The sequence below is a fragment of the Besnoitia besnoiti genome, chromosome XIII (assembly GCF_002563875.1).
Source record: "Besnoitia besnoiti strain Bb-Ger1 chromosome XIII, whole genome shotgun sequence".
Classification (NCBI taxonomy): domain Eukaryota; phylum Apicomplexa; class Conoidasida; order Eucoccidiorida; family Sarcocystidae; genus Besnoitia; species Besnoitia besnoiti.
The window spans coordinates 157,571-185,132 of record NC_042368.1 but is presented as its reverse complement, the minus strand read 5'-3'; the positions used below and the strand labels follow the sequence as shown (position 1 = coordinate 185,132).

The 27,562-nt window shown below is 59.1% G+C and overlaps 3 protein-coding genes across 3 annotated transcripts; 1 reads left to right on the top strand and 2 right to left on the bottom strand.

The window, feature by feature from the left end:
* Positions 1-4: 4 nt before the first annotated feature.
* Positions 5-3,195, bottom strand: BESB_029940 (uncharacterized protein; the record flags this gene model as incomplete). The annotated part of the gene is made up of 4 exons (XM_029361662.1): positions 5-1,026; positions 1,746-1,864; positions 2,419-2,510; positions 2,737-3,195. The coding sequence occupies 4 exons, from the start codon at positions 3,193-3,195 to the stop codon at positions 5-7; spliced, it is 1,692 nt and encodes a 563-aa protein (XP_029215129.1).
* A 9,933-nt stretch (positions 3,196-13,128) lies between these two features.
* Positions 13,129-17,720, top strand: BESB_029930 (coenzyme q (ubiquinone) biosynthesis protein coq4 protein; the record flags this gene model as incomplete). The annotated part of the gene is made up of 7 exons (XM_029361661.1): positions 13,129-13,706; positions 14,136-14,237; positions 15,177-15,288; positions 15,978-16,073; positions 16,589-16,885; positions 17,242-17,316; positions 17,646-17,720. 7 exons carry the CDS (start codon positions 13,129-13,131, stop codon positions 17,718-17,720), a joined length of 1,335 nt encoding a protein of 444 aa, XP_029215128.1.
* Positions 17,721-19,892: 2,172 nt separating this feature from the next.
* Positions 19,893-27,051, bottom strand: BESB_029920 (uncharacterized protein; the record flags this gene model as incomplete). Its single annotated transcript, XM_029361660.1, has 7 exons — positions 19,893-20,659; positions 21,195-21,279; positions 21,886-22,799; positions 23,165-23,531; positions 24,751-24,817; positions 25,353-25,513; positions 26,026-27,051. The coding sequence occupies 7 exons, from the start codon at positions 27,049-27,051 to the stop codon at positions 19,893-19,895; spliced, it is 3,387 nt and encodes a 1,128-aa protein (XP_029215127.1).
* Positions 27,052-27,562: the final 511 nt, after the last annotated feature.

The following is a 27,562-nucleotide window of genomic DNA, read 5'->3' as shown; positions in this document are numbered from 1 at the left end:
GTCTTCATTGTCTTCTTTCCACGTTACTCCCATCTGCCGCTGCGGCGTACTCTCGGTCGGAATTGGGTTCCACAGCATAATCGGTGTATGCGGACATCCACGGGCCAGGAGCCTCAGCAGAGCTACTGCCGGACTGTGGGGCTACGAGCTCACCGCTCGGCCTCACGAAAGGCTGCGGGACCGCGGAGCTTTCGTGAGCGGTGGTAAGGAGGAAGAGTGGCTGGCGGAGATTTACGAACGGCCACTGAGACGTGCGATCCGAAGCCGACTCACCAGTCTGTGACGGCAGGAGCTCGGGGGCACTGACCATGCCAGGGATAATCGAAACATTGCCAGCTCTGGGAAGTGTCGGAATGGTCCCTTGGTCTAGCTGCGTTGCATATCCTGTTTCTCCCTGCTGGCGGCTCGCTAGTACATATGCTCGCTCCATGATATAGGGTGTCCGCCCGCGCCGAAGCGCACCAAGTTTCGTCCTACGCAGACGTCGAATGAACTTCGATGCTTTCTGCTGTCGCCTGGGCTGACCCGCTGTTGTAGACGTGCCCTCGTCCTCAGTTGCCGCCGGTGAGAGTGCGGATGTCACCGGTGACAGGCGCAGCTCCGGCGTCGTTATGGTGCTAGGCTCAGGCGCCGTTTCTTTGGCGAGGGCACTCTCAGCAGACACGGCCGTTTCCTCTTCCTCCATACCGAATCGGTCTAAAGTAGTAGGCCCTGTCCCTGCTTCGGCTGCTGCTCTCTCTGGTTCTGGTGGTTCCACTGTGTAGCGCACTGGAGTCGCGGGGAAGCGCCGATTTCGACTGGCCGCCGGGCGGGGGTGCACCTCTCTGAGAAGCCCCTCTGTCAGAACCGGATCTGCACTGGTGCCAAATGCACCAAGCGCTGCGCTGGCGCTGGGTTCTGTAGGTATCAGTACGCGGGCTGGAGGCTGCACGACGTGCACTTGAAGGACTTGTGCCGTTTGCAACTCCGCGTTCAGCGAGTTTTGGGGCGGAGACACTCCCACCCACGGCCACTGAACGCGGGTGCCTGCTGTCTCACAGCACAGGCAGGCAAGCGCGTCACATTGAGAGGCGATAGCAGCTTGTAGTGCGGTGCAATGATTGCGTACCGCCTACACATGTTGGTCCTGCGTGAATACAGAGAACGGAACGTCACCGGTTAGTCTTACATGTGCCCTGTCAGGATATATTCACAAGCCTGTGCCCCAATACTACATATCGGTAATACGGCCAATGAGCTCAGCGTCCTCCTGCAGGAGAGCCGCTTTCGCAACGCAGTGTGGAGGGTAGATGTTTTCCGCTAAGCTAGCATGAGAGTAAGGGTCAGATGACGACTTCCGGTTATATGACACAGCCAGCTCGCAGCATGGAGGACGTTGATGACGTCGAGTCCGTCGTCACCTGTGCGTCCAATACATGACATAAGAGTGCAGATTAACATATCAAGAGGCATGCCTGTTGGCACCTAAGCTGTCGTTACACCTGACGAACTTACAACACGTCGCCCTAAACTCAGAATTAGCAGTCGCGGCCTTAGTCGCACCACCTGAGTCAAGAGGTGAAACTATTTCGGTATTCGTCGTCGGCAGCACGCCCCAACAGACTCCGAGATCGCGGCAAATATATGCGGTCTCTCCTGATGCCCCGTCGTCGTCGCCAGATTTCCCCATTCCCATATCGCTAGATTTCCCCACTCCCGTAGCCCCAGCCTTCCTGCGCGGTATGCCCCGGCGTGAACTGCCACACCGTCTCCGATCTCCACTCCCCGTCGGACCGTATCCTGCTGTTGTGCGGCCGCGACGTCGTCGGCGGCGTTGTGCTGGGTCGCTGGAGTCTTGGAGGCTGCCGCCTCCTTCCACGCTTTCCTGTGAAAAGGGATCATTGGCCAGTCCCGCTATTGAAATCCCTGCTGTTTTTGTGGGCGCTGCCCAGGATGTCGACGAGTGCATCGACAACAGTAGTTGATCTCTCCTTGTGACGCGCACCGCTGCAGTCTGCTCCGATTTTTGTCTGATTTCTTGGGCTAGAGCCGCCACGTGTGTCTCACTCGAGGCAGCCGCTCCCCCGTAATCCTCAGCCTCTCTTACTCCAGCGGAACGTCTGCTCGCAGGCTCCTCTCCCCGTAGCAGGAGCCTTCTCGCTTTTCTTAAACCACACATTTCACGCGATGGCGTTTCAATGGTTTCTTCAAGAGCTTCGGCACTAGCCCTGAACACACCATCACTGCCACCAATCGAAGTCGAAGAACCAGCAGGCGTTTCACTCGAGTCTCCCGCACTCCGGGCGGGCCCCTGTCGGGCTTGTCCCGCAGGCGAACCACGCTTCCATCCACAGTACCGATAGTCAATTTGTAAGTCAAGACTCGGATATCTGAATGCCGCAACATTTATCTGGTGCTTTATAACTTGAGCGCTCTTACGCAGAGCTTGAGATTCTTCCAGTAGCATCTCCATCTCCGCTAAATCCGCTGCTCTGCTCCTGCGACGGCTCCCTGTGTCTGCGCTTGAAGTGCTGCCAGCCTAACAAACCCCGTCACCACGCGCATAGCTTGACACAACAGTGCAGTGATACAGGTCCATAATGCATGTATACGTCAACCCTGAGTGAGCAGTCAAATGATGTCTTCGCAGGAAAAACTACGTCAACGACAACACACTCCCGCAGTATGCAGAGGTCCACTGGAGAGCCCAGCAACGGTTACTAGGTGTCATATGGGCCGATTGGCGGTGGCTCTTACTGCATAAGTGCCTCGGCGTCCCCTGCTTCCAGCGGAGTGTTGCCCCCCCCTGCGCCTGATGATGTCAATCCTCCTCCTGACAAGTCTCCTCTTCGCCTGGCAGACCCTATACTGCTGCATCAGGTCAGTCAGATGGGTCCTTGTCTCTTCGTAAGACCCGAGGCCAGTCACATCCTGAGAGGGCTCGACATGTTCTTTACTCTTTTCAGATTCTCTCTGCGCCTGTTGGTCCTCATCAAAGCTGCTGGTAGGTGGTGAATCAAGTCGGACTTCTACAGCCTCTTCAGTGCGGCTCACACAGGCCGGATCGATGTCCGCAGCTAATGCAAACGAAAGACGAACACCACACTGAGAATACAGCAACACATCAGTACCCATGGGCCACGAGGAATCGGGACTATTGTGGGGCACCTCAATTTCCATCGTCGCCACGCAGATTGACGCCCACATGCGTAACATCCGTTTCCATGGCGTCGAACGCGACACGCGCGTGTCTTCGTTCTGGTGCTGTTCTACAGATTCCCCATCAGCATGCCTCACACTCGCTGACTCCAAACCACGGGTCGTACTGCGTGACAACCCACGGCGACACATCGTGCAGTGCCAGTGTGTAGGGTGCTGGCACTGTCATCTGTAACTTCAACGATAGACACCACAAAATCCACGCGCCGGTACAGCCCTGCTCAGAATCTTAGAGAAGAGCGTGTGCCTCTCCAAAACCCTCTGTGGCATAATGCAGCAAAGCGTCTGTCGCCAATGCACATGTATCAACAACTGAGTGGCTCCACCTCTGCTGTGGAGGATGCACTCTAGGAGCTCTGGTGCTGCTGCAAGTGTGCAGGCATCACGCATGTATATGTGTCTGTCTGAGTGGCTCTCCTCTAATGCGACTGGCTATGGACGCGGTAAGCTGTACGAGGTCAATACACAGCGAGCTACCCCCCGCCCTGCAGGCACTCGCAAACACGACTGATCGAAGCACACAAAGACAGCAGGATTCAGGCCACGAATATGGAGACAATGACGAGCCTGATAGTGACTCTCCCCTGTCCCAAATGATATGGGCAGTTTTCCTTCGGAGCCGCGGAAGAGTGATTCACCTCCTTTTATGGCGAACAGACAATGCTTCAAAGCGAGCGGCATAGCTCTAGCTTACAGAGACGCAATGGTGTCATGAAGCAGAACGGCAGCAACACTGTTTTTCTCAGCGATGTCACCATGGTGTAGAATCGCTCTTCCGTTGAGTTGACATGCCTACAACAACCTGTAAATCACAACTTCAACCGGGGTAACCCGTTTAGCGCCGCCCGCCGGCGCCATTCCGTAAGTCGATGGTGCGGAGCGTACGAAGTTCATGACCGCACTGGACGCCGGATCAGTTGTCGCGCAGTGCCCGTTTTGAAGAGCTGAGCGCAGCAACAGCAGTAAGAACCTGCACGTGAAAGCCTGACGGGAGCGCTACGCAAACACGTCCGAAAGGTTTTACAAGGGGAGTTGTGAAAAGCAGGCGACCGCAAGATTAAGCTGGAAACTAGGTTTTATGTTGCGCAGGCATTAAGGGCCGAAGGGGGAACTTGCGTAGTCACAGACTTCCATGGGTGTCCCGAAGAGCGCATACCGTGATGGAGTCGTGGCAGCTGTCACGCACAGCGAGGCGTGAATGCCAGAGTACGTTCACGAAAATGCGACGGGAATTCGTCCGCAAGCATCCCGCGAGCAGAAACTTCGCAGCAAATGAGGCCGCGTGTGTCGTCACCCATAGCCATCAAAAAAACTGTGCTTTTCTCCCCTGGTTCGTGGAGTATACGCCCAGCTGAGTGAGGGACCGTAGGTTCTGGGCTTGCCAGAAGTGAGTTTATGTTACAAGAGAAGCGGTAGCATGGGGCCCTAATGTACGGTCCCGATTCTTAGTCATCCCTCCTGGTGTTGTCCTCGCGCGGTACAAGTAATGTACCGCTCACACGGTTGGTCAGACGACCTTGGATACTGGGCTAGCGTAAGTAACACGCCGCGGAACCGTAATTAGCGTCAATAGGGTAGAAGGTAGGGTCGCTGCTGAGCACACGTGGTCCAGCGTCGGTGTTCCACAGACTCCGGAGAACGGGCCAAATCGTACAGGTTCGTAATCCGGCAGTATCGCAACCCCGGTGTTGTTGTGGTCCGCACGCCTTCCCATTTCTTGGGTGCGTGGTGTCGTCGCCAGCGGTCGTGGTTGCTGCCATAGGCCCTCCTGGAGACAACGTAGGCGCCGAGCACCCGACAGGTGCACTGTGCTGGCTGGAGCGGGAACTCCAAGCAGCAATATCCGTATCCCCTGCCCTGCTGCGCTCCCCTGGCAGGGGCACGTGAGGCAGCCAGTTTATAGATGTTCCACATCGTGGCCCGTTGGGGTCTGACCCGCGTCCCTACCAGAAGTGACATGCTGCGTCTGGCTAACGAAGTAAAAGTCATACAGGAACGCCGCCTGCTATCTGTGCGGTAGCTATTAGGCTGCGAGGAGGATTGCGGAGGGGCTCACATGGCCTCGGTGACACCCTTTTGGGTTGCCCCCTGGGTGTATTGCATTCGGCGACACCAGCGCTAAGGCGTGAAACATGGCTGGACATCCCTGCTCCGATCACTGTGTGGACAAACCATGTCGACGCATGAAGGTGAAACGTTCCATCAGCGACAAATTCTCTTATTTTTAGCCGCTGCCCCCGCGTTGCCTTCCCCCTCAGAGCCCTCTCCATGCCTCTGAACTCGGAAAGGACTTTCTGTTTCGTGGGCCTTCGTTAACGTGAACCACATGCTTCACCGCTTGTACGAAACCCTGGCCATCCCTGGCGGTTTCTCAAAGTGAACACTTAACGTGCTCGCCGCTGTGCGTAGCAGTTCTGGTACTCTCGCGTCTACAGGCCTCCACAGATGCGCAGGCCCAGCTGCGGGTATGTTTATACGCACGCACGCAACCCAACCACGCGAGCGGGCACGGAAAAGCCATGTGCTACCGACTTTCCGTGCTAGAGGAACCACTCTTCACGTCTCCCTTCGCGCCTGCCTTGTATTACGTCGAGTCCATTGGAAAATGGCACTCCGCACAGTTTAAATGAGTCAGTGGCAGAGCACCCGATCCACCGTAGACAAGCATGATTTCTCACATCGCGGTGAGACAGGCACCACGTGGCACGCATGTACACGTCTCCTCCGGTGGCAACACTCGAAGCGCGGACTGCAGCGGCAGTGTGACGAAGAACTACTTGTCGGCATACGTGACCACGCCACAGCTCCCGGCCGTATGGCATTCACAAGAAGTGACGCTATGCACTGGAACCTAGCACAAGCGCTACTGTTGATGATACGAGGCAAACCTGCTCCTCCTGCTGCAGAGTGGAACTATACCCGTCCACAAAGAACACTTACTCGGCACTAAATACGCTGTGGAATATGCTGTATCGTCGGTCGGAGGTCGCTGCTAGTTTCGGCAGCGTGTAGCTTCGCACTTCCACACACCGGGGTACAATCTCCCGCGAACGAAGGTACCAGTCTCGTCAGCATGAGCCTTCGCGACTGGTGCGCAAGCCGTAGTTCCCAGTTCCTCAGGCTGCTTGAAAGATGCAGCTGAAGAGAGCGCGAACAGCAACAGTTTGTTCGGGTTTCCCGGAGTGCGGCCTCAGCAACCTAAAAGCCATGAAATTCCACCCCTGACCATTGAGCACTTGTCTTTGTTGAAACCTATGTTCGGTGACGCCGAAGCGAATTACGCGCAGTCTGTTCCGGCTTGCAGTGCAAAGGATGCCTAAATTGGACACGTCTAAACAGGCGTAGGGCATTTGCTTCGCGGGGACACCTAGGCTGCGAAAGGCAAGCCCTCGAATATTACAGTCAACGTCTGATACAATAAGCGATGATATCCACATGAGTCTTTGTCTGGCCTGGCCGTTGTTCGCAACTCTGCTTACTCGCATCGCGAGTGTGGACTTCCATAGTCGTGTGACTCTCCCGTTTTTCCGCTGTCGCTTTGAGGGCGACTTTCCCACGGTACAGGCTGGTGTCGGTTTGCAGTTGTCCAGTCTGGATACGTGCGCTGTGGGTACGTAGGTGCACCGACAAAAACAACTGGCCATGCCGTTGTCGGTAATCCGGCCGGCACTATGGTGAACTGGCCTACCATCGTCGGAGCAGGGGCGAACCCAAAGTGAGACGTTGGAGAAAACGCGTGGGTTACAGGGAGAACCGGCAGCGGCGCTGGGTAAATCCCATGGCCCCCGTGCAGCGGGGTTGAGTGACCCGGCCTCATTTGTGAGGACAGTGGCAGCGAGATCGTCCCACCGGCGCACTTCCTCGGTTACCCTACGGGCGAAAATGCGCTGGCCGTGGATGCACTGAAAGCGCGCGTTCGCGGTGTGGTAGGGCAGACCCAAGAGCGCCGGACTTCCGGATTCGTCGCAATCAGGGCACGGCTTTCGGTCGTCAACGTGCCCAGTCCGTGGCCACGTCCGAGGCGATAGTACGTGAGAGTGTTGCACAAGAGAGTAACAGGGATCTCGGCGCGATCCCCCTCGCCCAGCCTTCCTCAGTTCGGCCGCCTGCGGTGCAGGGCCCTGCTGCGTCCCCTCTCCGTCTCACTCCAAGCCGCGAAGCAGCGTCGCTGCTGATGGAGACATATGGGTACTCGGTATCGTCAAGGCGTGCGCTGTGCCTGCAGATGATGCTTGAGAAGAGAGGGAGAAGCTGGCCACATCGTGGCGACCTGCACTCGCAAAGCAGCCAGAGTGGCACACACTCCCAGCTTATGCTGTGTGAGCTAGCGCGCTTGTGTCGCGCACTCAATGCTTGTTGATTATTTGCGTGAGGATGTATCTCACGAGTGTAATCCTGGTACGACTGAGGCAAAGCTACTGCGGAGCTCTAACGCGGTCCCTTCCTCCACACTCCCGTCACGCCGCCATATGCACTGTGCGCGAGACGGAGCTGGTGGCCCAAGGTACGACTCGGTGGTCTCCGACTGGAGCGCCTCCTCGGGAGTCAACATTCTATTTCCACCTTGGCGGCCAACGCAAAGCGGTCCGGGTACCTACCTTCCGAGTTGAACGATCAACGCGCTACCCGGGGAGGTGTCTAAGCCGCCCCGCCGTTTTGAAGGCGGCAGACCCCTTCCTGATAGCGGCGCGTTCTGCCACACAAGTGTGGATTCCCGCGTTGGTGAGCGTGACTGGATGAACGGGGAAGGCGCGTCGGCAACTGCACGACGTACAGGTAGCGTTCAGTAACGCCAGCCACTAGGCCGACACAGAAAGACGCGTGTCGTCTGTCTCTCAAATCAATCGGAATGTACTACCGCAGACTGTCTTTCTCATTGCTTGTCAGACGTGTCCTTGATCTGAAATGTAGCTCTTCGTGGTATCTGAGTGATCTATATGTCGCTCCATGTCATCACCTTCACTCGCATACCCTCTGCCCTCGCGGGGGGGGAGCAAGTGGCGAGCCCACTCAGCAACAGAAACGTACCCGGGTGAAGGTATGTTGACTGTTCCTCAACCGGTCTGCGGCTTTCCGGCGAAAGCAAGCGACTGCGCTCGGCCCTTGCAGTTGAGGCGTTGGCTGCCCTCAGAAATTCTTTCGTAGCAGCCCTCTGCCGCTGAGTCTTCTGCCTCAGTGTGGAACCATGCGAGTGTCATCTTTTTCTTCGTAATCATCCGAAGCGAGCTCTACAGCAAGCCACCCCTTATCTCTTGTTGTTGTCTCATGATACTTTAGCTTGGCAGCCACGTCTGGAGTACTGGTAGGCGCCAGTGAGAGTTGTTTTCTGTATCTCGTTGTTGCTGCCGCATCGACGCCGGTCGCCTCAGTGCTCGCCGCCTAGTCATCTGCTTCCTATGTACTTTGCGTGCCAAAACATTAACCCATCGGTTAATGGTTTCGATGTCTGCAGACTCATCCTCTCCTGCGCTTGCGGAAAACGCTGAAATGGAAGGGCTCAGTGGCCTGTCTCTCGTATGCATTCCCGCTCGTGTCAAAAGCGTAGCGCTCAGAGGTACTCGTACAGCACGTCTGTCGCTCATGGACGTGTCGGGTTGAATCCCACGTCGTTGCATTCAGGTACTCGAATCGGCGATCTACAAGCCACGCCGACCGCCAGCGTCTCCGCCGGTTTCGCCCTGTCCCCGTTCCCTTGTGTCGAAGTCCACGTCACCTTCGAGTGTGCGGAGGCAAATCGTCTGGCCTCTCCGGATGAGCTCGGGCCTGACATTTCATCACCTACAGCCTGACAGTTTGAAAAAAGTGGGCTGTGCAAGATATAGGTATTGGCCGTAACCTGTACCGTAAGGCTCACGAAGACTAGTGCGTTCCAACAAGCGGAGCCAGCGGCACGCGGAGTATAAGCGGTGCGCGATCGACACAAAACAGTGTACTAATAACAGGAGAAGAAGCTAGTAGTACTAACCGGTTTAGAGATACAGCGCCCGACAAGCGTCACCTCGTTTTCCGAGGCGTGTCCCTCCGCTACGATGCCGGCTTTCCTCCACGAAACCTCAGTTTGTGCCAAGGCGTCAAGCTTCTTACGCACTCATCGTAGTATAGCCAGGTGGAACGCGTACTGCTTCATAAGCTCGTCTATTTGCGTATGCAGTGGTGTCGTCGAAGGCGCCCCGGTAGCGATTACAGAGGCAGGTACTTGGTGACAGCCACGAGGTGGTGCTCTCTGACCCGAAGCGCCGTTTGTAGATACTGCAGATGAAGGACCGAATGCTGTCTCCCTCACGAGTGCCTCCTTGGATTCCGGGACGTCCACAGCCGTCACAAACATTGGACCGACAAGGGAAGGAAAAAAAGGCATACCGATACTACGTGTGGCCACGGCGATATGAAAGCCGTAGCGCGCCCTGCCAACGATTGGAACGGGTTGATGGTTTTTCGTTTCGATCCGCGCCGTCGCCGCCTCAGAAGACGGTCCACGCGCACGCGGTTCGGGTTAGTAGTGTCATTTGCCACGGTCTGTCTGTTCAACGCCGGCGCGCCTGTTGGAAGCCTTATTTTTATGTCCCCCTGTGTAGGCACAAACCATAGTGTTTCTCTCTGTGATTTAAGGGACCCAGTCGAGCGGGTTCATTTGCAACGGCCCGCCATCTGTCTGCGGGACCGCGTCTAGTACGAGGCGCACTGTGTTCTTTCAGAGCAGGTACCGGGACCGCAGCCCTCCCAAAATGGACTAACAGGCACGGTAACACCTCCACATAGTGATTGCACGCAGGGTGGAAAAGTGAGACACTATATCATGCGAATGTGGCAGTGCACACAGGGCGCTGTGAGGAGCCGAGGGCCTGTGAAGGCGAACTGCACAGAAGCCGCCCGAAGCAAGCTCGCGTTTGGGCCAGCAGGTTTGTCTGAGCGTCTCCGCGGCTACCACCTTCCAGTGTCTCGAACTCGAATGCCAAACCCACATTCTGTGTCTCTTCCTTACGATCAACTTGGGAGCGGAGGACTGTAGCGATGAAATCGCGTGGAGGATGCCGGAAATACGAGGAAATCAGGCTGAATACTAGCGTCACGCGCTCCCCATCGAACAAGGTGTAAGCTCCTCCGCTCGGTCGTATGCGGGTCTAGCTGATGAACCAGTAGTAAGTAGAGACGCATGACTGAGGAGTCACTCTGGCTGGGTCTGGAAGTACCCGAGCTGCTGTGGGCACGCTTACTGATTGTTCACAGCAGTCGGCACAGTGCGACCGTAAAGGCCTGCCACCCCCGGAGCCGCGGCGTGCATTCAATACGTCCGTGACTGTCTACCGTAACGCGTGAAGGGGGTCCGACATCAGCCGGAGCCCCCTTGAAGAGTGCGGAGTGAGAACTCTTGGTAACGGCACGTTTGGATATCCTTCTAGCGCCCCTCGTAAGGGAGTCAACTTTTCCAGCGGGAACGTAGGTACTGCCAGCTGGCTTACTGGTCCGATCGTAGCCTGCCTCTGTTCGCCATGTCTCAGGAAAGTCCCGTTTTACTAGTTGCAGGTTGAAGATTGTTAGCTTACCTACGACCGCGTAGCTGGAGACAAGATGAATTTGCATGGCGTAGATTATTTCGCGACGCACCTGCGCAACAGAATCACGGGAGCCATCCGGAAAATGACACGCAGTTTCTGCAGTGCCGACGTGGGCTCTGACTGCTGCCAGAGAAGGGAAGGAAGGCAGTCGACACCCAGCGAAGTATACGGACTGTTCTTCTTACAGTAACGGTTGTTTTTCAACCGTCTGTGTGGCCACCGCGCATAGCAAGCTTTCGTTTCTGCCTCCCTCATCCCCCCAGGCATTCCGCAGTTGCATAAGCATCTGTTTTCAGCAAGAGATGTCGACACGGCGTGAACCGAGAGAGTGGCAGGAGACCCCACCCTTTCAGTTCCTTATGAAGTGCTGGCACTCTGCAATTTCTCCTGGAATCCAGTGTGCTCCCTCGCTCTCGCCGCCTGACACCACTGTGCAACATAAGGCTTTACCGACTGAGGCTTGTTCAGTCCTTCGGTGACGCTTTGTGTTGGGTGCGTTCATGCGATTCTCGGGTGCTGCAGGCGACAGGCATTCTTTCGGCGGTCGTCGCTGGCATCCGGAGAGGAGGCAAGGTCTGCGGAACAGATGTCGGCTCTTGAGCGGCGCGCGGTTCCGCCCTTTACCCGTTCTCGAGCTATCGCAGATGGAAGAGCTCCCACACTGCACGTCAGGTTTTATATGTGGAGGGCGTGCACTCCCTCTCCAACACATCCGCGGTACAGCAAGAGAATTGGGGGCATGGCGTATTTCCCTAGGGGACGAACTGAGCGCAACTACGCACTCTGAGTCCCGGAAAGTCTGTGTCGCCAACACGACCTTCGCAGTTAAGCAACAGAACACGACCCCCGCGTGTCGGGTTCTCCTGAGGTGCCCGAGTCCCCGATACATTTACACAGGCACGTCTCGCGAAGGAGGGTTCAGGTCTACTTGTCCCTGATGCCTATATGGCTGTATACTTTTTGTATCACGACCTGAGGGGTGGTCGCCTTACACAAGCAGCGAGAGTCACTCAGAAAAAGAAAACGTTCTCCATGTGACTAAGCACACGCATGCGTGGCGGCCGATTCTTGCTGACGAGGGTGGTGGGCAGCGGCAAGCTGTGCGCCCGCAACGGAATTGCTCGCCCCGCTGCTGCCAATCCGCCTCGACCGTAGCACAAGCACATTTTAGCTCTGCGGTTGGCCGCTGGATACGCCGCCTTTGATAAAAGCTGACGTGCAGTGTGGGAGCTCCTCCATCTGCGGTAGCCCAACAGATCGTGGCCCTTCGTGTGTCTGTGCCGCTTTATTCCAGTCAGGAATGCGAATTCGAGACGTTCCATTATATTTGGGGAGACCCGAAACCGATGAGTCGTGTGCGGTTTCGCAGCTGCTCGTAAAAGCGCACGGAACGCGCGCACGCGCAACCCGCAGGGAGACACGAAATTTTCCTCGCTGAGGACACCCGCGACCTCCAGGGGGCCCGCCCGCTGGCGCTCAAACATAAACACCGACCGCAGCGGCTGACCTTGTTTGCGCGGCGTGAGCGCACATGGTCGTCCTTTTTTTCTCACACCTGACGTTTTTCTCTGTAAAAATCCGGTTTCGCCTATCCTTCGCCCGTGTCTCTTCCATGTGTGCGCGAGTCGCTCCGCCGCTCTCTATCTTGTGAAGAGGCGGGTTCGTTTTGCAAGCGACGAGAGGACGATTAAAAGGCGAAGCACCGCGTTTGCATGCACGGGGCTTTCCCTGGCAACCAGACCCGCGAGCCTGTCAGCTCGCGCTTTCGGCGCCTCGCATTTTCCTTCATTCCCGCGGCTCCCCTGCGCGTCTCTTCCCTCCTCCAGGCTCTCACGGCGTGTCTCTCTTCGTTTTAAAGGTCAGGCAGGCGAAGGCGTTTCAGCGGGCTCTAGCCACAGCTTGGGCGACGCGCTCCGGGCTCTCGTCTGTCTCCGGCGGTGTCTTCTTCTGGCGATCGCTGCCGATTTGACCTCCTGCGGAAGCCTCACGGCCGCGGCGCACGCGAGGCAAAGTCGAGGCACTCGACTTGATTTGTTTTCCTGCTCCATTCCGCGATCTTTCTGTGCCTGGTTCGCAACAAGGCTTCGCTCCTCCTCAGGTCGCTCGCAGGCCTTGCGCAGTCTCCGCGCCGCCCTCCCAACCCCGGCGCTTTTTCTCCTCGGGCAGGGCGCCAGTCTCTGAAAAGGCCTTTCCATTTCGGGGCCGTACTGTGAAAACCCCGAGGTTTAGACGCGGCTAGTTGGGCGCTGGACGTCCGCGGCTGCCGCCTTGGCTGCGAGACGTGAAGGGATCGTCTCGCGGGCGCCTGCCTCCGCGGGTGGTGCGTGGGTGCTGCTGTGGGTTTTCAAAGAGCTCTTCCTCCGCACGCAGCAACATGGAGGGAGGCGTGCTTCTTCGGGGAGCGATGCTCACGCGCTCGCGCGTGCGTCTCGCTGAGCGAAGTCAGGCGGCTTTCCAGCGACAGTTCGAGCTCTTTCACAGCCCTCTCGTCCCCCTGTCTCCTCCTGCGCGGGCCTGGGGGGCTACGCCTGCGCCGCCGTCTGCCCCCTCTCCTTCTTCTTCCTCGCCTCCCGCCCCGGCCTTTGCCTGCGCCGCACTGCCTCCTTCTTCTGCACCTTCCTCGCGGCTCGTCTGGGACTTTGAGCGTTCGTTTCTCCCGCCGTCTGACGGCGGCGCGCTCGACAGGACAGACCGCGATGGTGAGGCCGCGCGGGCTGTCCCTGCCGCTGCGGCTGCGTCGGCCCCCTCTGGCTTGGCGTCAGCTGCGGCGGGTTTCGGCGCGCAGCTGCTGCGCGACTTGCAGCGCGCCTCGCTGCGCCTCCTGCGAAAGTCTGAAATCGCCGCGAAAGCCGCCTACGGCGCCCTCGCGCGGCCCACAGAGGATGAGCACGTCGCAACGCTCTCAGAAGTAACCAGCGACGGCGCGCTGGAGCGACTCCACCGACAGATGTGGTAGGCCGCGCCGGAGAAGAGACGCGCGAAGCTTTTTTTTCTGTTGCAGCGAATCGCTCACAGGGGCGCGAGGAACGGCAGCGAGGCCGTGGCAACGGCGATCGAGGGGAGAAGGGACGGGGGAGGCGACCGAGAGGAGGGGATGGAGACCGAACATGCGAAGTTCAGAGGATTTGCGTGCCAAGTGGGGTGCGAACATCTCGAGAGACAGAAGCGCAGGCCGACCGCTCGAAGCGAACGGGGCAAAAAGCACGCGCCAGATAGAAAACGAAGGATTGGAAAGCACGAGGGCCTCGGAGTGCCTACAGGAAGCACTCGTCGCGCGGCCGCAGAGACAGGACCCCTGCGTAAGCGGCGGCACAGGCGAGCGCAGATGAGCATGTGCAGCATCTGCAGCATGTGTACGACGCTGTCGGTTCACCTTTTCAGGGAGCACCCGGACGGGCGACGCATTCTAGAGAAGAAGCCGCTGCTGGACGATCGCTTCCTCGACTACGCCGCGCTTCGGAAACTTCCGCAACACACGCTCGGGTAGGCGCGCTTCGCCTCGCCGGCTCAGGCTGGATCTCTGCCTGTATAATTACACGGCTTAGGAACCCTAAACTGTCGCGGCTTCTCGACGTGCTGTTGAAAGATCTCTTTGGTTCGCGCTTCCGCTCGCTGGCGGTCTCCTACAGGGCCTCCCGGCATGTAAAACTGCGCGCGTGTCTCCTCCGTCTCTTGGTGCCTGTCTGATCCGTAGAGGGGGGGGGGGGTCCTGCGTCGGGCGACGTGCCTGGCTGTCAGGGCGGCGCATCCGCGCGCCTCCGTCGTTTGCCTGCGTCTCGCCATCGAAACCTTCCGCGGTTGATAGCCGAGCCGTAGAAAGGGCCAGATGGGTGCGTATGGATGCACGCCTCTCTAAAGGGCCCAGTGGATCAAGAGATCGATGCCTGTGCCGCTACGTACTGGGCAGGCGGTTGATAATGTGTGCTGACAGACGGACACAGACAGACACACACAGGCGTCCGTGTCCAGTTAAACACACTCGTGGAGAGAGAGAGGTACAGAAGTGCATAGCGAAATGGATAAATATGCGTGTCGCGCGCCACCGGCTCCTGTCTGTGTCGCCGCTTGCCGGCGACCCGGATGGTGCTTGCCGGTCTGTCCTGCACTTGCGCTCTCTAACGAACACACACCCATGCGTATATATATGTATATATATATATATGCTGGTGTTAGCGTATTCAGGCCCTCTCGCGGGCGGATGTCTGTTTCCTGAAGAGTGTACCCATTTGTGTCGGCGTCGTCGCTTGCTCTATTTTTAGCTTTTCTGTCGGATGTCGAAATGTGTAGAAAGCCTTGATGCAGAGAAGTGTTCCCGTTTCTTGCTGTGCTTGTCGAGCGCTCAAGCGTAAAGTTCTCCGCTGCCCCTCTCCCACCCGGGTCGTTTGTTCCATTTTTGGTCCTTTTCTGCGTTTTTCCTCTCAGCTGGGCGTACATGCAGTTCATGGACGGGAACGAACTGCACGCGGGCGCGCGGCAGCCGGTGCGCTTCGTGGACGATCCCGAGCTCTCCTACGTCCTCACTCGATACAGACAAGTGAGCGACACGAACGAAGTGCGATGGTGGACTGGGCGTCTCTTCCCCGATGGCTTCTGGTACTTTGAGATCATGCTAACGGCATTTGTATACAAGCTGTACGAATATCATGACATTCACTTTGGTAGTCGCCTTCTTAGTGTTAGTTTAGTTGCCTTCGTCCGCAGTCCCTGTTGTCGTGGACATTACGCTTTCTGGGGCTAGAAAGGCGATGTGGGCGCACCTGCAGTCGCCTCGCTCTCGCGGGTCGTAGGCAGCGGTAGGTCGACGCATGCGTTCCCAGGGAGCGTAGCAAGGAGAGCAAAACAGTGTTTTCGCGTGTGGAGTTCCGCTGTCTCCCTACATCTGCAATTCATGCGGTGTCTTCTGTGGTACATGTGCCGGTGGATACACGCGTGTTTCCGTGTTTGCGTCTGTTGTTTTTCGCGCTGCACGATGCGTGATTCACGTGTTGCCCGGGGCTGCCTCGAAGGTCGAGAGCTGCGAACTCCGCCCTTTGTGGACTCTCTCTGTTCAGGCGGTCCTCGGTATGTCCAGCCGTCGGTGGCCGTGCCTCGTCTGCCCCCACCCTCGGGTCGCTATCTCTTTGAGCCGTGATTTGAGGATCCTGGGTTCGCGTATTCGGAGTGTTTGCCGCAGTCGGTGGGCACTGTTTGGAGTCTGTGGGACTTTGCTGCGTTCCGCTGCAGCTTCACGACTTCATGCATACCATATACGGCGCTGGCATTTCTGTGGCGGCGGAGGTCGCGCTGAAGCTCATTGAGTTTCGACAGACGGGACTTCCGGTAAGACTTGCAGCGTGGTGATTTGGAGGTGGTGGTCCCTGCGGCCCTCCGCCTTCTCTGTGCGTTGTCTCGTCGGCTTTGTTAAGAGTGTAGGGTTGCCCGGTGTTTGAATCTTGAGAGTTTGACGGTAAACGGAGTTTTGTAGTGACTTGATATGTCGCACATTATTTAGAAAATGTATATCACTACTTTTGAAATATAGTAAGTCAGGAGGACGCAACTTCTCCTCCGCCCCTCGCGGTTCTTTTGGGTGCGTGCCTCCTTTCCCTTTGTGTGCTCCGTGTCTGTCTCTTTCCTCTTCTTGTCTTTGTCTGGCTCTTTCCCGCGGCTCTGTGCACGGCTGAGCCCTCCTGGCGCGGAGGGCGGCAGCCGCAGGTCCAGCCCCACGGTCTTCCCACCAGCGTCCCCGCGTCGGCCTCTCTCTGCAAGTTTCCGTGGCCTGTTTTGGTGGTTCTCTGCCTTCGCCGCGGAATGAAGAGTGCGCGCTGTTTTCTCATTTCCCTAAAATTTTTCAGATGACCTTGTTCGCCTCGGTCTTCGGGTCGCTGGCGACTCCGGTGCTGCAGCTGCACGTTCCGGCTGCCGCGACGGACGGGCGGGTGGTCGGTGCAGCGCTCGCGGGGAAGATGCGTCGGATTCAAACGGGGGAAGAAGCCTCCACTTTCTCGAAAGTGAACGCCTCTGTGCACCTCGTGGTCGAGGACGCAGCGGCGGGGCTCGACGGCGCAGATCGAGAAAGAGAGACCCGCACGGCGCGCGGCGAACGGGTGCTGTACCCGCGCCACGCCCTGCTCACGGAGCTTCTGCCTTGGGTACGGGAAAAAAACGGAAAGGGGGGGAGTTGTGCTTTGCTTTTTTCCCTGCGCCGCGACTCGCTCGGCCTCTCGCGGCTGCGGCTGGCCTCGCGCCGGCTGACGCGCGTTCCGCGTTTGCAGTCTCACGTGCCGTTGGGGTCGGTTTTTTCTTCGTGCGGCCATCTTGTCTCTCCTGTGATTCTCGGCTCCGCAACTGCGTGTGTGGAGTTTCTTCTCGGTCGGCGGCCGCGCGCCAGCAGCTCTTTTTTCGAGCGTCCCGAGGCTCCTCGGTGATTGAGGGAACGAGCCGCGCGGCACAGAAAGGTGAGACAGTCATCGTTGCTGCCCCCCTAATTTTTGCACTTTTTTCACAGGCGTGGGCGGCCGCTGATGCAGTGAAGGTTCCGCTTCATCTGGTCTACGTCGAGGAGTGGCTCGAGCGCCCGCTGGTAAGCTTTTTCCGCGGTCCGGTTTCTCTAGGTGCGCGGCTGGCGTGCTTTTGCTCTCTCCTTTCCGCTGTGCCGTGTCGGCTCTCTCTTATGTGTTTCCGTTCGCTGCGTTTTGGGCCTTCCCTAAACCCTAAGCCCTAGAAACTTTGCAGGTCTCGTGTCGCCTTGTTCGACACCCCACTCGGTGTGCCGTTTCCTTTCTTTCTTCTCTTGTGTGGCGTTTTCGCGCGGCTGCAGAGAGGCTTTTGGGCCCTCTGCGGTCTCCTGAGCACTGCGCTTGCGCCGCCATCGTATTTTTTTCTCTTCCTGCTTCTTGCGTTCCTACTCAGGACGACCTGCGCCGGCACTGCGGCGTCCTTCTTCCTCCGGCGCACCTTGCTCCGCACTTCGCCTTCAAAGTTTAAGGTGCCATCGTTGTGTTTCCCGCGGGTGGTTTGTTCGCCTGGACACAAGGGCGCACAGAGTGGACTTTTCACATTCTCAACTACGCGCAGCCCCTCTTAATTGGACGGCCACTCCGGGTATTCTGTGCGAAGCACAGTCGCATCTAGGAACATATATATGTGTGGACAGACGCACGCATGGATTGTGCATTCGATTTGCGGACAAGTTGCTTTTTCTACACAGAGCTCGTATTTATCGATGTTCAGCCGCGCATCTGCCTGCGCGTGTTCCGCCTCGCGCTTCTCCCAGCAAGCCGCGGATCTTCTTGTTCAGATATTTTTTTGCTGGCGAGACGCTGCTTCTCGGACGGGATTTTCTCAGTCTTTCCTATGAGACTGCAGGCCCATGGGTCGGCCTATCTTCGGAGAAAACGTGCCGCAGGGCACTATTTCCGTCCAAGTTTCTCAGCAGCTGAAGCTGAGCGACCTGAGGTCGCACAAGAATGGGCCCGCCGCTTAGCAGACAGTTCGACGTCGGATGTCGCTGGCGTCCTCCGGCAGAGGCATTGCAGCAGGTAGGACTCAAGATTGGGGTTTATAATTTTTTCATAAATCTGTGGCGCACAGTGGGTCATGTAGCCGTCAGTTTCTGCGTAGCCGAAAGGGTCGTTCAAACTTCTTTCTGAACCGCTCCACGGGACGCGGCGCAGGGCCTACAAGACTCGACTTAGTATCGCCGAAGAGCCAAGGGCGGCGAGCGCACTGAAGGCCGAGTTGCAATTAGGGAGCCTGTAGAGGACTGGCCGCGAACCGCTCATCAGCTTCTGGGTCTGGAAAAAAGCACGGGGCTTGACAGGCGAACGCGGGGCGGAGCCCAGCAGAGACGGGCAAGCCTGAACCCTTCAGCGCTGTGCAGAAAGTGTCATCTGTGACTCGAGTTTTCTACTACCCTGTTGCTTAGAAACACTTGCTGCCTGTGTCTGGTAACTAACAATGTGCGAGGCCGTCCTAGCTAAGTGCGATGTCACCGCGTGACGCCTGTGCTATAGGCGTCTGAAACGATAAGACCGCGTCCCGCGCTTTGAGTTGGTTTCAGGGTGTTAGCGGTTCGGTAGCTAAGCATCATCGCGAAAAGTAAAGTATGGCTAAAGGCTTGAAGGAGGCTAGACCGTAGACCAGCATCGGGGGAGGGGAGACGCGGTGTCGCGCAGAGAAAACGCACTCTGCACGCGAAGAATGTGCCGGCGGGAAGCGAGAGAGCCTCGCAATGACGCACTCGATCGAATCGTAAACATTTTTTCAGTCTTAGGGCCACCCTCTGTCTGGGGAGGAACGGTGGCGAGCGCGGCACCAGAAATCCAGCAAAAACGGCTAAAGAGGTTCTGCAAAAAAGGATGGTCTGCCTGGGAGTCTTACTTCGGCCACTCAGTCCAACGAAAGCCGTTCCAATTTTCGCTGCCAGCTGCTTGCGGCAAGAGACAAGGAACTGCATGCGGTGTCTGAGTACTTAGTTGGTTAGCTGATACACGACGCTAGCGAGTGGCGACTCCGCGTTTTCTCGGCGGCAACGCGCTTCGCTTTTCCACGCACTTTCACAGCGCGCCACACTGCGGATCCGCGAGCGATCCAGACGAGAATCGCAGCAGCACCAGAGGGCAACCCGTGAAGAATGCACGGACTCAACAAGACGAGGGGACACGAAACTCGTTGAACGGGGGCCGCGTGCCGCAAGGCCCCCGACAGCGGAGGAACGGCCAGCGAGAGGCGAAGGTCAGAGAAGGTGCACAGACGAATTTCAGGCGCAGCAAAAGCGCGGGACTTTGAATGAGAAAAACGAAGAGAAACGAGACACTTCACACGTGTGTAGACAACTGACGAAGAGGGACCCTGGATGGACATCCCTCGAGCGAAAAGAACGCATTGAGAAATATCGTGGGAGGAACCGTGACGCAGCGCCGCATTGTGTAGGGATTTGCTCTCCCTGGAAGCCTGCAAGTGCCCCCCCCCCCCCCTTCCCCCAATCCAAAAGAATTCCTCCGTAATCTTCCAGCCCCGACACCGCACTCCGGACTCTCGAGCTTGTTGCTGCGGTTCTGGCGCAGCCTTCCTTGGCCCTAGGTGAGGTTTTTCACCTTCTCAGGGCTTCTGGCACCTCTTTTTGGACGCGCCGGGACCTTTTCTTCAGTCGTGGAGTCATGAGATCCACAGCGCAAGCGGTGGAAACGCCGAGCCCTCGGAGATCTCGTACCCGCGCAGATCGTGGAACACGTGTTGCTCGTCGTTTGCCGACGCAGGCGCATCCGCCGCGGCCGCCGTGTTTTTCTCCGCTCGGCGGAGGCGGCCTCTCGCGTCGATTTGCCACCCGAGGTCCTCTAGGCAGCGCAGCCCACGCGTCTCCGGCGCGTCGGGCTCCGCCGCGCCGACCAGCGACCCCGGGCTCGGCAGCGACGACAGCGCGAAGACGCTCACGGCTCGCGTCTCCTCGGCCGCGGAGGCCCCTGCTCTCCCGAGCAAAAGCGCGGCTCGCAGGTGAGGGTCGGTGTCGCGCTGCTGGCGTTTCGCTGGGGCGGGCGCGTGCGTCGCGTCGGTATCCTCGTCCTCCTGGCGCTTGTCGCCCGCCTCCGCACGCGGCGCCTCGCGCAGACGCCGCACGAGCTGCGGAAAGAGAAGACTGTTGTCGCTTGCCGCCGGCAGCCGTGCGCCTGTGAGAGCGGCCGCGACCGGCGAGGCGGAGAACGCGGACAGAGGCCTACACGCGAAGCCGCGCGCGGCAGCCGCGGGGCCGTCCAGTAGGCTCGCCTCGTCGTCGCTAGCCGCCAGCTGCTCCAGGAGCGCCAGCGCCGCCGCCGGCATCCGCGAGAGAGACAGCGAAGACGAACCCGAACAGACACGCGAGACGTCGACAGGGCACGGCGCGTGCCGCGGGATCGCGAGGCCAGTCTTTTCAGAAAGCGTCTCCGCTGCAAAAACAGAGGCCAACGCGGAGTGCAGCAGGGGCTCAGAGACGCGGAAGGCGACAGAGTGAAACAATCTACAGAGCCTCGCCGAAAACGCCCCAGGAGGAACGCGAAATGGCGCACACAGAAATGCGTCACCGATCGCGAAGCAAACGAGTCTGCTAGAGCCGGCATGCGACGGTATAAGGAAGCAGAGACAGTGAGGCACCCTCACTGTCTCTGCTTCCGGAACGGAGGCGCGCATGAGTCTCGAGAGCTCGTCGGCCGGCAATGGAACCACCGAAGTCTCCATCTAGGCTAGAACGAAACGTTTCATCTTGCCACAACACCTCTTTCTCTCGCAAGCAGCGGCGAGAAAATGCATGCAAATTGAGAAGCCGCGACGAAGTGGAACCAGGCACACGGACGGCGCCGCGCCGCCGGGTCCTGTCTAGACGGGACAGGCACCAGGGGGCGCCTGGCGAGGCCGAGACGACGCCCTTGAAGTCCCACAATTTTCTCGATGAAAGTTTTGCAGATTTTTCTCTCCTCCGCTCACCTAAAACGGAGTCAGCCACCAGCTCCAAGCACACGACGTCGCCCACTTCCGCCAGGAGCTTGTCGTTTGTAACGGCCGCGAGTTCCTGAGAAGCAACGCAAAACAATCGTTGCATGCCCCGTGAAAACATAAGCGTGTTCCCGAGGCTTCTGGCGTTGCGAAGGAGCAGGTCACGCGCCAGAATGCAATGGAACGCCACGCATTCATACAGATTGTCACAGTATTCTGGCATGCTTCGCGTCCCAGTGTTTGTATTGTTGTAGGAAGCGTGCATTCCTTGAGACCGAAAGCACTAGATTCTGGTTAGATAGGGGGAGCAAGGGAATGCCTATGCAGCTCTCGACATCCACATCGTGTCTCCTCGCTCGCCCTAGTCCCCCGCACGGGCGCCTCCTACAGCCGCCTGGTGCTCGCTGCGGTCGCATTCTCTCGAAGCCGCGCAAGCACAAAGCATGTAGAAATATATATACAGTTGTATTGCCAAACATGCGCTTGCAGGCCCGAATGTCTACTCATCATGCGCGCCTGCCCTTCCCTGACTCCTCGCACACGGGACCTCTCGAAAGTATCCGGCCGCATGCAGGCATATAGGCATATAGTTATAGGGTTTAGGGTTATCTACGAATATATGGGTGTATCTATCGACATAGGTCTGTACATCTTTCGATGTGTATTCTGCTTCGTGCCTCACCTTCTCGAGCCACAAGAAAAGTTTGTCTTCTTCGCCGGTCGGCTCGGGCTCTTCGGGGAGACCCGCGGGGACCTCGGCGAAGGGCATGCAGCTGGGATCGTCGGCCTCGCGGCACTCCTCCTCGCGGTCGCGCATCGGGACAAAGTTCGGCGGCGGCGCGCGGGCGAGCGGCGGGTCGCCCCGCGGGAAGCTCGCGGGGGCTCCTGGGGGCCCGCCAAAGGGCGTCGACTGCGTGAACGAAGTCCCAGAAAAGAAGGCCTCGCCGCCGCGAAGCGGGTACGGCCCCCGCGGGCCTGCTGGCGGCGGGGCGGCGCCGTAGAAGGACGGGAAGCCCGGACCCTGGAAGCCCGAAGGCCCGCTCGGGGGCGGCGGGGGTGGCGGCGGTGAGGGAGCGAACGCCCCGAGGCTCAGCACGCTCGGCGGCGGCGCGGCTTCGCCGCCGCCGGCGTTGGCGAACGGGAACGGGGCGGCGGAGTCCTCGAATTTTGTGTCCTCGCGCGGCAAGCCCTGCGCCTGCTTCGTCTCCTCCGCACGCGCGTCGCCTGGCAAGGCGTCGCCGCTGGGGGGCAGCGCCGCGCCGCACGCCTCCTCGGCTGGCGCGGCGGGGAAGCCGCGCTTGCTCCGGTTCTCCGAGAGGAACACAACGGGGACCGCGGCTGGGGCGAGCCCGTCGGGCGGCGAGAGACTGTCCCCCGCGCCGCCGTCGAGCCGCGGCGGCGCGTGCGAGGCGTAAGGCGGCGGCGGCGCCCGCGCGGGGAAGTGCGAAGGCGGGAACGGCGGTCGCGGCGAGAAGGGCACGCACGACCCGTCGCCCTCGGGAAACGCGCCCGACGGCGGCGGGCGCGGTCGCGGAAAGCCCGTTGAGGGCAGCGCCGCGGTGTTTGGCCCGTGGGGTGCGGGAGGGCTCGCGGGGCCTGGAGACACCACGCGGAAGAAAGAAGCACGCGGTCACGCTCTCCCGACACACAGAACGCCCAAGCCCGCAAAAATGGGGCCAGTGTCCACTGCGAAAAAGGTGCAAAGAAACCTACAAAAAGAGATGTGTGGCGGCATCCTCCACAGGGAGGTTCGCTGCCACGGGCCTTCCTCCCAAACGCGACGGCGGCCCGCGCCTCCCTCTAACTCGAGCCACACACGGCACATCCACATGCATTCCACGCCAAAAAGGTACTCAGAAACTTTCTCGCTGCACGCCAAAAAGAGGTGTACAGAGCTCTCAAGCCACACGCCCATTTCGCCCCCAGCCCCGAGTACGACGCAGCCGCGCGCGGGGCCTCACCTCGAATCTGCGCGCCTGGAGGGAAGCCGGGGGTCGGCGGACCGCGCGAGGCTCCCCGGGGGCCCAGAATGACGACTGGGCGGGCTCCGGGGTCCCCCCAGTCGTCCTTCTCGCTCTCGCCCAGGAAGGTCTCGCGGTCGTCGGCGGCCGGCGGGGCGAAGGGCGCGCGGGGACGCAGCTGGATGCTCACGGGCGCCGCGAAAGCCCCGTCCTGGCGTGCCAAGAGCCCGCACGCGACGCCGTCCGGCGGGAAGGACTCGCCGGACGCAGACGCAGGCCCTCGCGGGGGCGCGGAGCCCGCGGGGAAGCCCGGCTGCGGCACGAAGAAACCCGAACAACCGTGCGGCGACGACAGCGAGACGCCTCCCTGAAACCAAAAAAGCGCACACGCGCGGGAAGGCCTCGCAGGGTCGCTTGCAGCTTGCATCTTTCCGCAAAAGCATCGCCGATATGCGCACACGGACAGACGGGGCCTGAGGCATGAGCATACCTAAAGATACATATAAACTTACCAATATACCAACTGTATGAACGTGTATGAAGATGGAAAGATATGGGTACATACAGCTAGAACGGGAGCTTGGAATGAAGCATAACGGCTATGTGTGTGTGTATACGTGTCTTCATGTGTGCGCGAGGAAATGTGATAAAGCATCGATAGATACATAGGGAGATAGAGATACAGAGATAGAGAGAGATAGAGATAGACACAGATAGATAGATAAGTAAATAGACAGATGGATAGATAGATAAATAGATAGATGCGGGGAAGCGTGTTTAGCCGCAGAGAGATTCAAAGCGAAGGGCCAGGCGAAATCTTTTTCTGTGGAGATTTCACAAGCAGCTACGTGGCACGCTCCGCGAACTCAACCGAAAGCGCACGGTCACGGGTCGAATCTCCAACCCTCGCAGATTTATTTATATTTATTTCTATTATATTATTATTATTATTATCGTTTAGAATCAAGTCCCTCGGGAAGAACCAACCTGAGGAGGCGGGTTTCCGCCGTCTGTCGCGTCTTCGCTGTTTGTTCCCGCTGAAAAGAGTGCACCGAAGTGAGCAGACACAGGAAAGGAGTTTTTAAATTCTTGCGGCGTCCTCGAAAGCGCATGAGAAATCGCAAAATCTGCTAAAAAGCCCGCTGGCACCGCTTCCCCACCATGCAGCGGGACCGAAAGGAATGGTGGAAACATGTGACATCCGCCGCGAGTCTCGCAACGAAGGAAAGGCCGCAGACGGCAGCAAAAAAGTCCGAAAATGCCGCAGTTGGGCACTTCCGCGCACACTCGGATGCAGCGTTGCATGCGACCATGGGCTTCGCGCAGGGAGCGATCTCGCTTCAAGAATTTAGCCGCTTGCATGCACGCAGAGACCAACCCCGTGCCCGCTCCGGCGCTGGCATATACACACATCTGCGCACACATATACATATATATGGAGATACATATGCACATACTGACAAGTGTACGCACTTGTGTGTGGAGGCAGAAAAGGACTGGCGCTAGATAGCCTCAGGAGAGCAAAGGCTTTACGCCCCAAGGCCGCGGTCCCGTTTGCCAAGCCAGGCACGGGCGCGTCTGTGTACCTGGGAAGTGTTTCGCGCCAAGGCCGCCGGCGCCTCTTCGCAGAATGGCTGCCGGCGCGAACTGACCCTGACAAGCCACAGCACGCGCAGCGCTCGAGCTCGATGGAGGCAGAGGCAGCCAAGCCGCCACTAGTCATCGCGAGCAAACTCGGAACCGCACGGAAGTGTTGCGGCTGTCTCCGTCCGTGATGTCTGGTCTCGCGTGCGCGCCGCCGTCTAGCTGACGCTTGCATAGACTTACGCATAAACACATATACAAGTATACATATACATTTAGACATACACAGCCAGACACATGTGAATATGCATACGTGAATGCAAAAAAATATGTCTGCAGGTGCGTGGAGGCATAGGCACTGTGCAAGGACTTCCACGCGACTGGGGGCCTGCAGGCACCTGGGCTTTTCGCCGTCTAGTCGGCAGTTCTGCATGGGTGTGCCCATCGATCTCGGGCGTCTCGCGGATCGCGCTCGCGTGCGCACGCGGAGGACGTGCATATAGGCGGGTGTAGCTGACAGAAGCTATTCCACAGTACGCCACTATGAGTAGGAATGTCTTGCAGCGTGGAGGACGCGACTGCTTCCCAAAACATGTTTCCTCACCTCGCGGGGGAGGCGCCGCCGGGGTAGTTGGAGCCCGCGCCGCGGTAGCCGCCGCGGAAGCCGCGACCGCGGCCGCCTCCGCGGCCTCGGCGCTGCGCGGCGATCTTCTCCCACCAAGGAATGGCGTCCCCGCTCCGCTCGCCCTCCGCGCCTTCGCCCGCCTGAAAGAAACCAGCCAACACGCGCAGCCCACTCGAAACGTCCTCAACCCGCCACAGAGATCTCCGCCGCGACGCGAGAAGAATGCAGACGCACACAGGGGAGGCGCATCCAGAAAAAGGCGAATCGGTTTGAACGCGGCGCCCACTCGCCTGAAACCGCCGCGCGCGTCTCAGCGTTTAAAATCCCGCAGCACACGGTCCGCTTGGAGCGAGGCATCAGAATTTTAAAGCGTGCAGACAAAACAAAGGCGCGATCCCCCGACAAGAGATACTAGGGGAAAAGATGCCGTCACGCGGTGACTGCAGGACTGTATCTAGGCGATATGTATCTACACGGATGAATGTATCTGCAGACATCTGTAAATATATCTGTAAATATCTATGACCTATACAGATCCATATATATAAAGATATACATATATATATATATATATGGGCCCCCGCGTGTTTTTTGTTTGGTCTTGGCGGCTGCGTTTCGGCTCTGGTGGTCGCCGCGTGGGCTGAAATTTTACCTTTTTGTCGGCGCCGTCGAATCCCTCGTCGGTCTCTGGTTGGCGCGAGGGCATCTCTTCGGGGTCGGAGCTTTCGCTGCGGCCGCGCACGTAGGTCAAGTTCTGAAATGGTTTCTGCTGAACACCGAAGCTTGTCTTGCTGCAGTGTTGTCGCGGGGCGTGCCCGCGCCGCGGCTCTTTGCTCGCCTCCCTACGCTCCACGCCGTCGTGGGAGGCGCCAGGCGAAACGCCGCCCCGTCGCTCGCTGCCGCCCGGTTCCTCCCCCTCGCGGCCGTTGCGGCTCTCTCGGCGTGAGGGACTCGCATCTTCGCGGCGGCTGTGTCTGCGCGGCTCGCTGTCGCGGGCGCCGCGCGCGTCCTCTCGCTCGTGTGTGCGGCGAGACCGGTGCTTCCTCTCGCGTTCGTCGCCTGCCTCCACCTCGTCGAACTCCGCATCGGGCTCCTCGCGACCCCCTACCCCACTCCCGCCCCCCCCATCTTCGTCGTAGTAGCGCCGGCGCGACCGACTCGCCTCGCCGTCGCGGTCGTGGGCTCGGTGCCGCGCGCGGCGCTCCGCCCGGCGCGCGTCTTCGCCCTCGTACGTATCGCGGCGACTGGGGCGCTCTTCACGCGCGCTGTGCGCCGCGGCGCTGGGCGGCGGGCGGTGCGCGCGACGCGACGCGAACCCGCCGCCCCCTGCCTCGTAGGCCTCCTCGTCGCGCCGCCGCCGGTGTCCGCTGTCGAGTTCGTCGCGCGAGTAGCGCCGCCGCGCCTCCCAGCTGTCTTCGCGAGGCCGCCCGCGGCGCCGGCGCGCATCGTCCTCCTGCTCGTCGCGCCGCCGGTCGCGCAGCTTGTCGCGCTCGGGGATGGGCGTCGACGTCCAGCCTCCCTCGCGACGGGGTTTCGCGGCCGCAGGCGAGGCGCTCGCCTCCTCCGCCTGCGGAGAGCCCGCGCCCCTGCCGGCCGCCGCAGCGGCAGCAGCCTGCGCCGCCGCCTGCGCGAGTGCGTTGAACGCCGCGCCGTCGCCGCCTCCACGCCGAGCAAACATTTGAAGAAAACGAGAAAAACTGAAAGCAACGACTCCGCTCACCAGAGAGCAAGCCGCGCGAGAGGAGGCCGAGACGACTAGCCGGAGGACGCGCAACAGGCAAGGAGAGGCAGCAAAAAGAGGGGAGAAAAAGAAAAGACGAAAAGGAGGCGGAGATGGCGCAAAAGAGGAAGGCAGAGAGGCGGAAGCCCGCAGAAAGGCTCCAAAGAGCTCAGCAGCGGGGACAGTGCAGGCGGCGACGACGCTCGGATGGGAGGGGGAGAGACGGCGAGTGTGCAGAAGAGCGGCAAGCAGGGACAGGGTCAGGAACAGCCAACGTGTGAGTACGCTGAGATTAGAGAAAGAAACGGAGGGGCAGACAACTTGAAAAGAGGCAGTTCTGTGTCGCGCCTTCGGACAAGAGGAACTTCATCTCGAACCGGCGGGGCAAAAAAAAATAGAGGCTCGCGAAGATAAAGAGCTCTTCGGGCGCGCGTCTCGACCCACGCGGGCGGGCGCGTTGTCCGAGTTT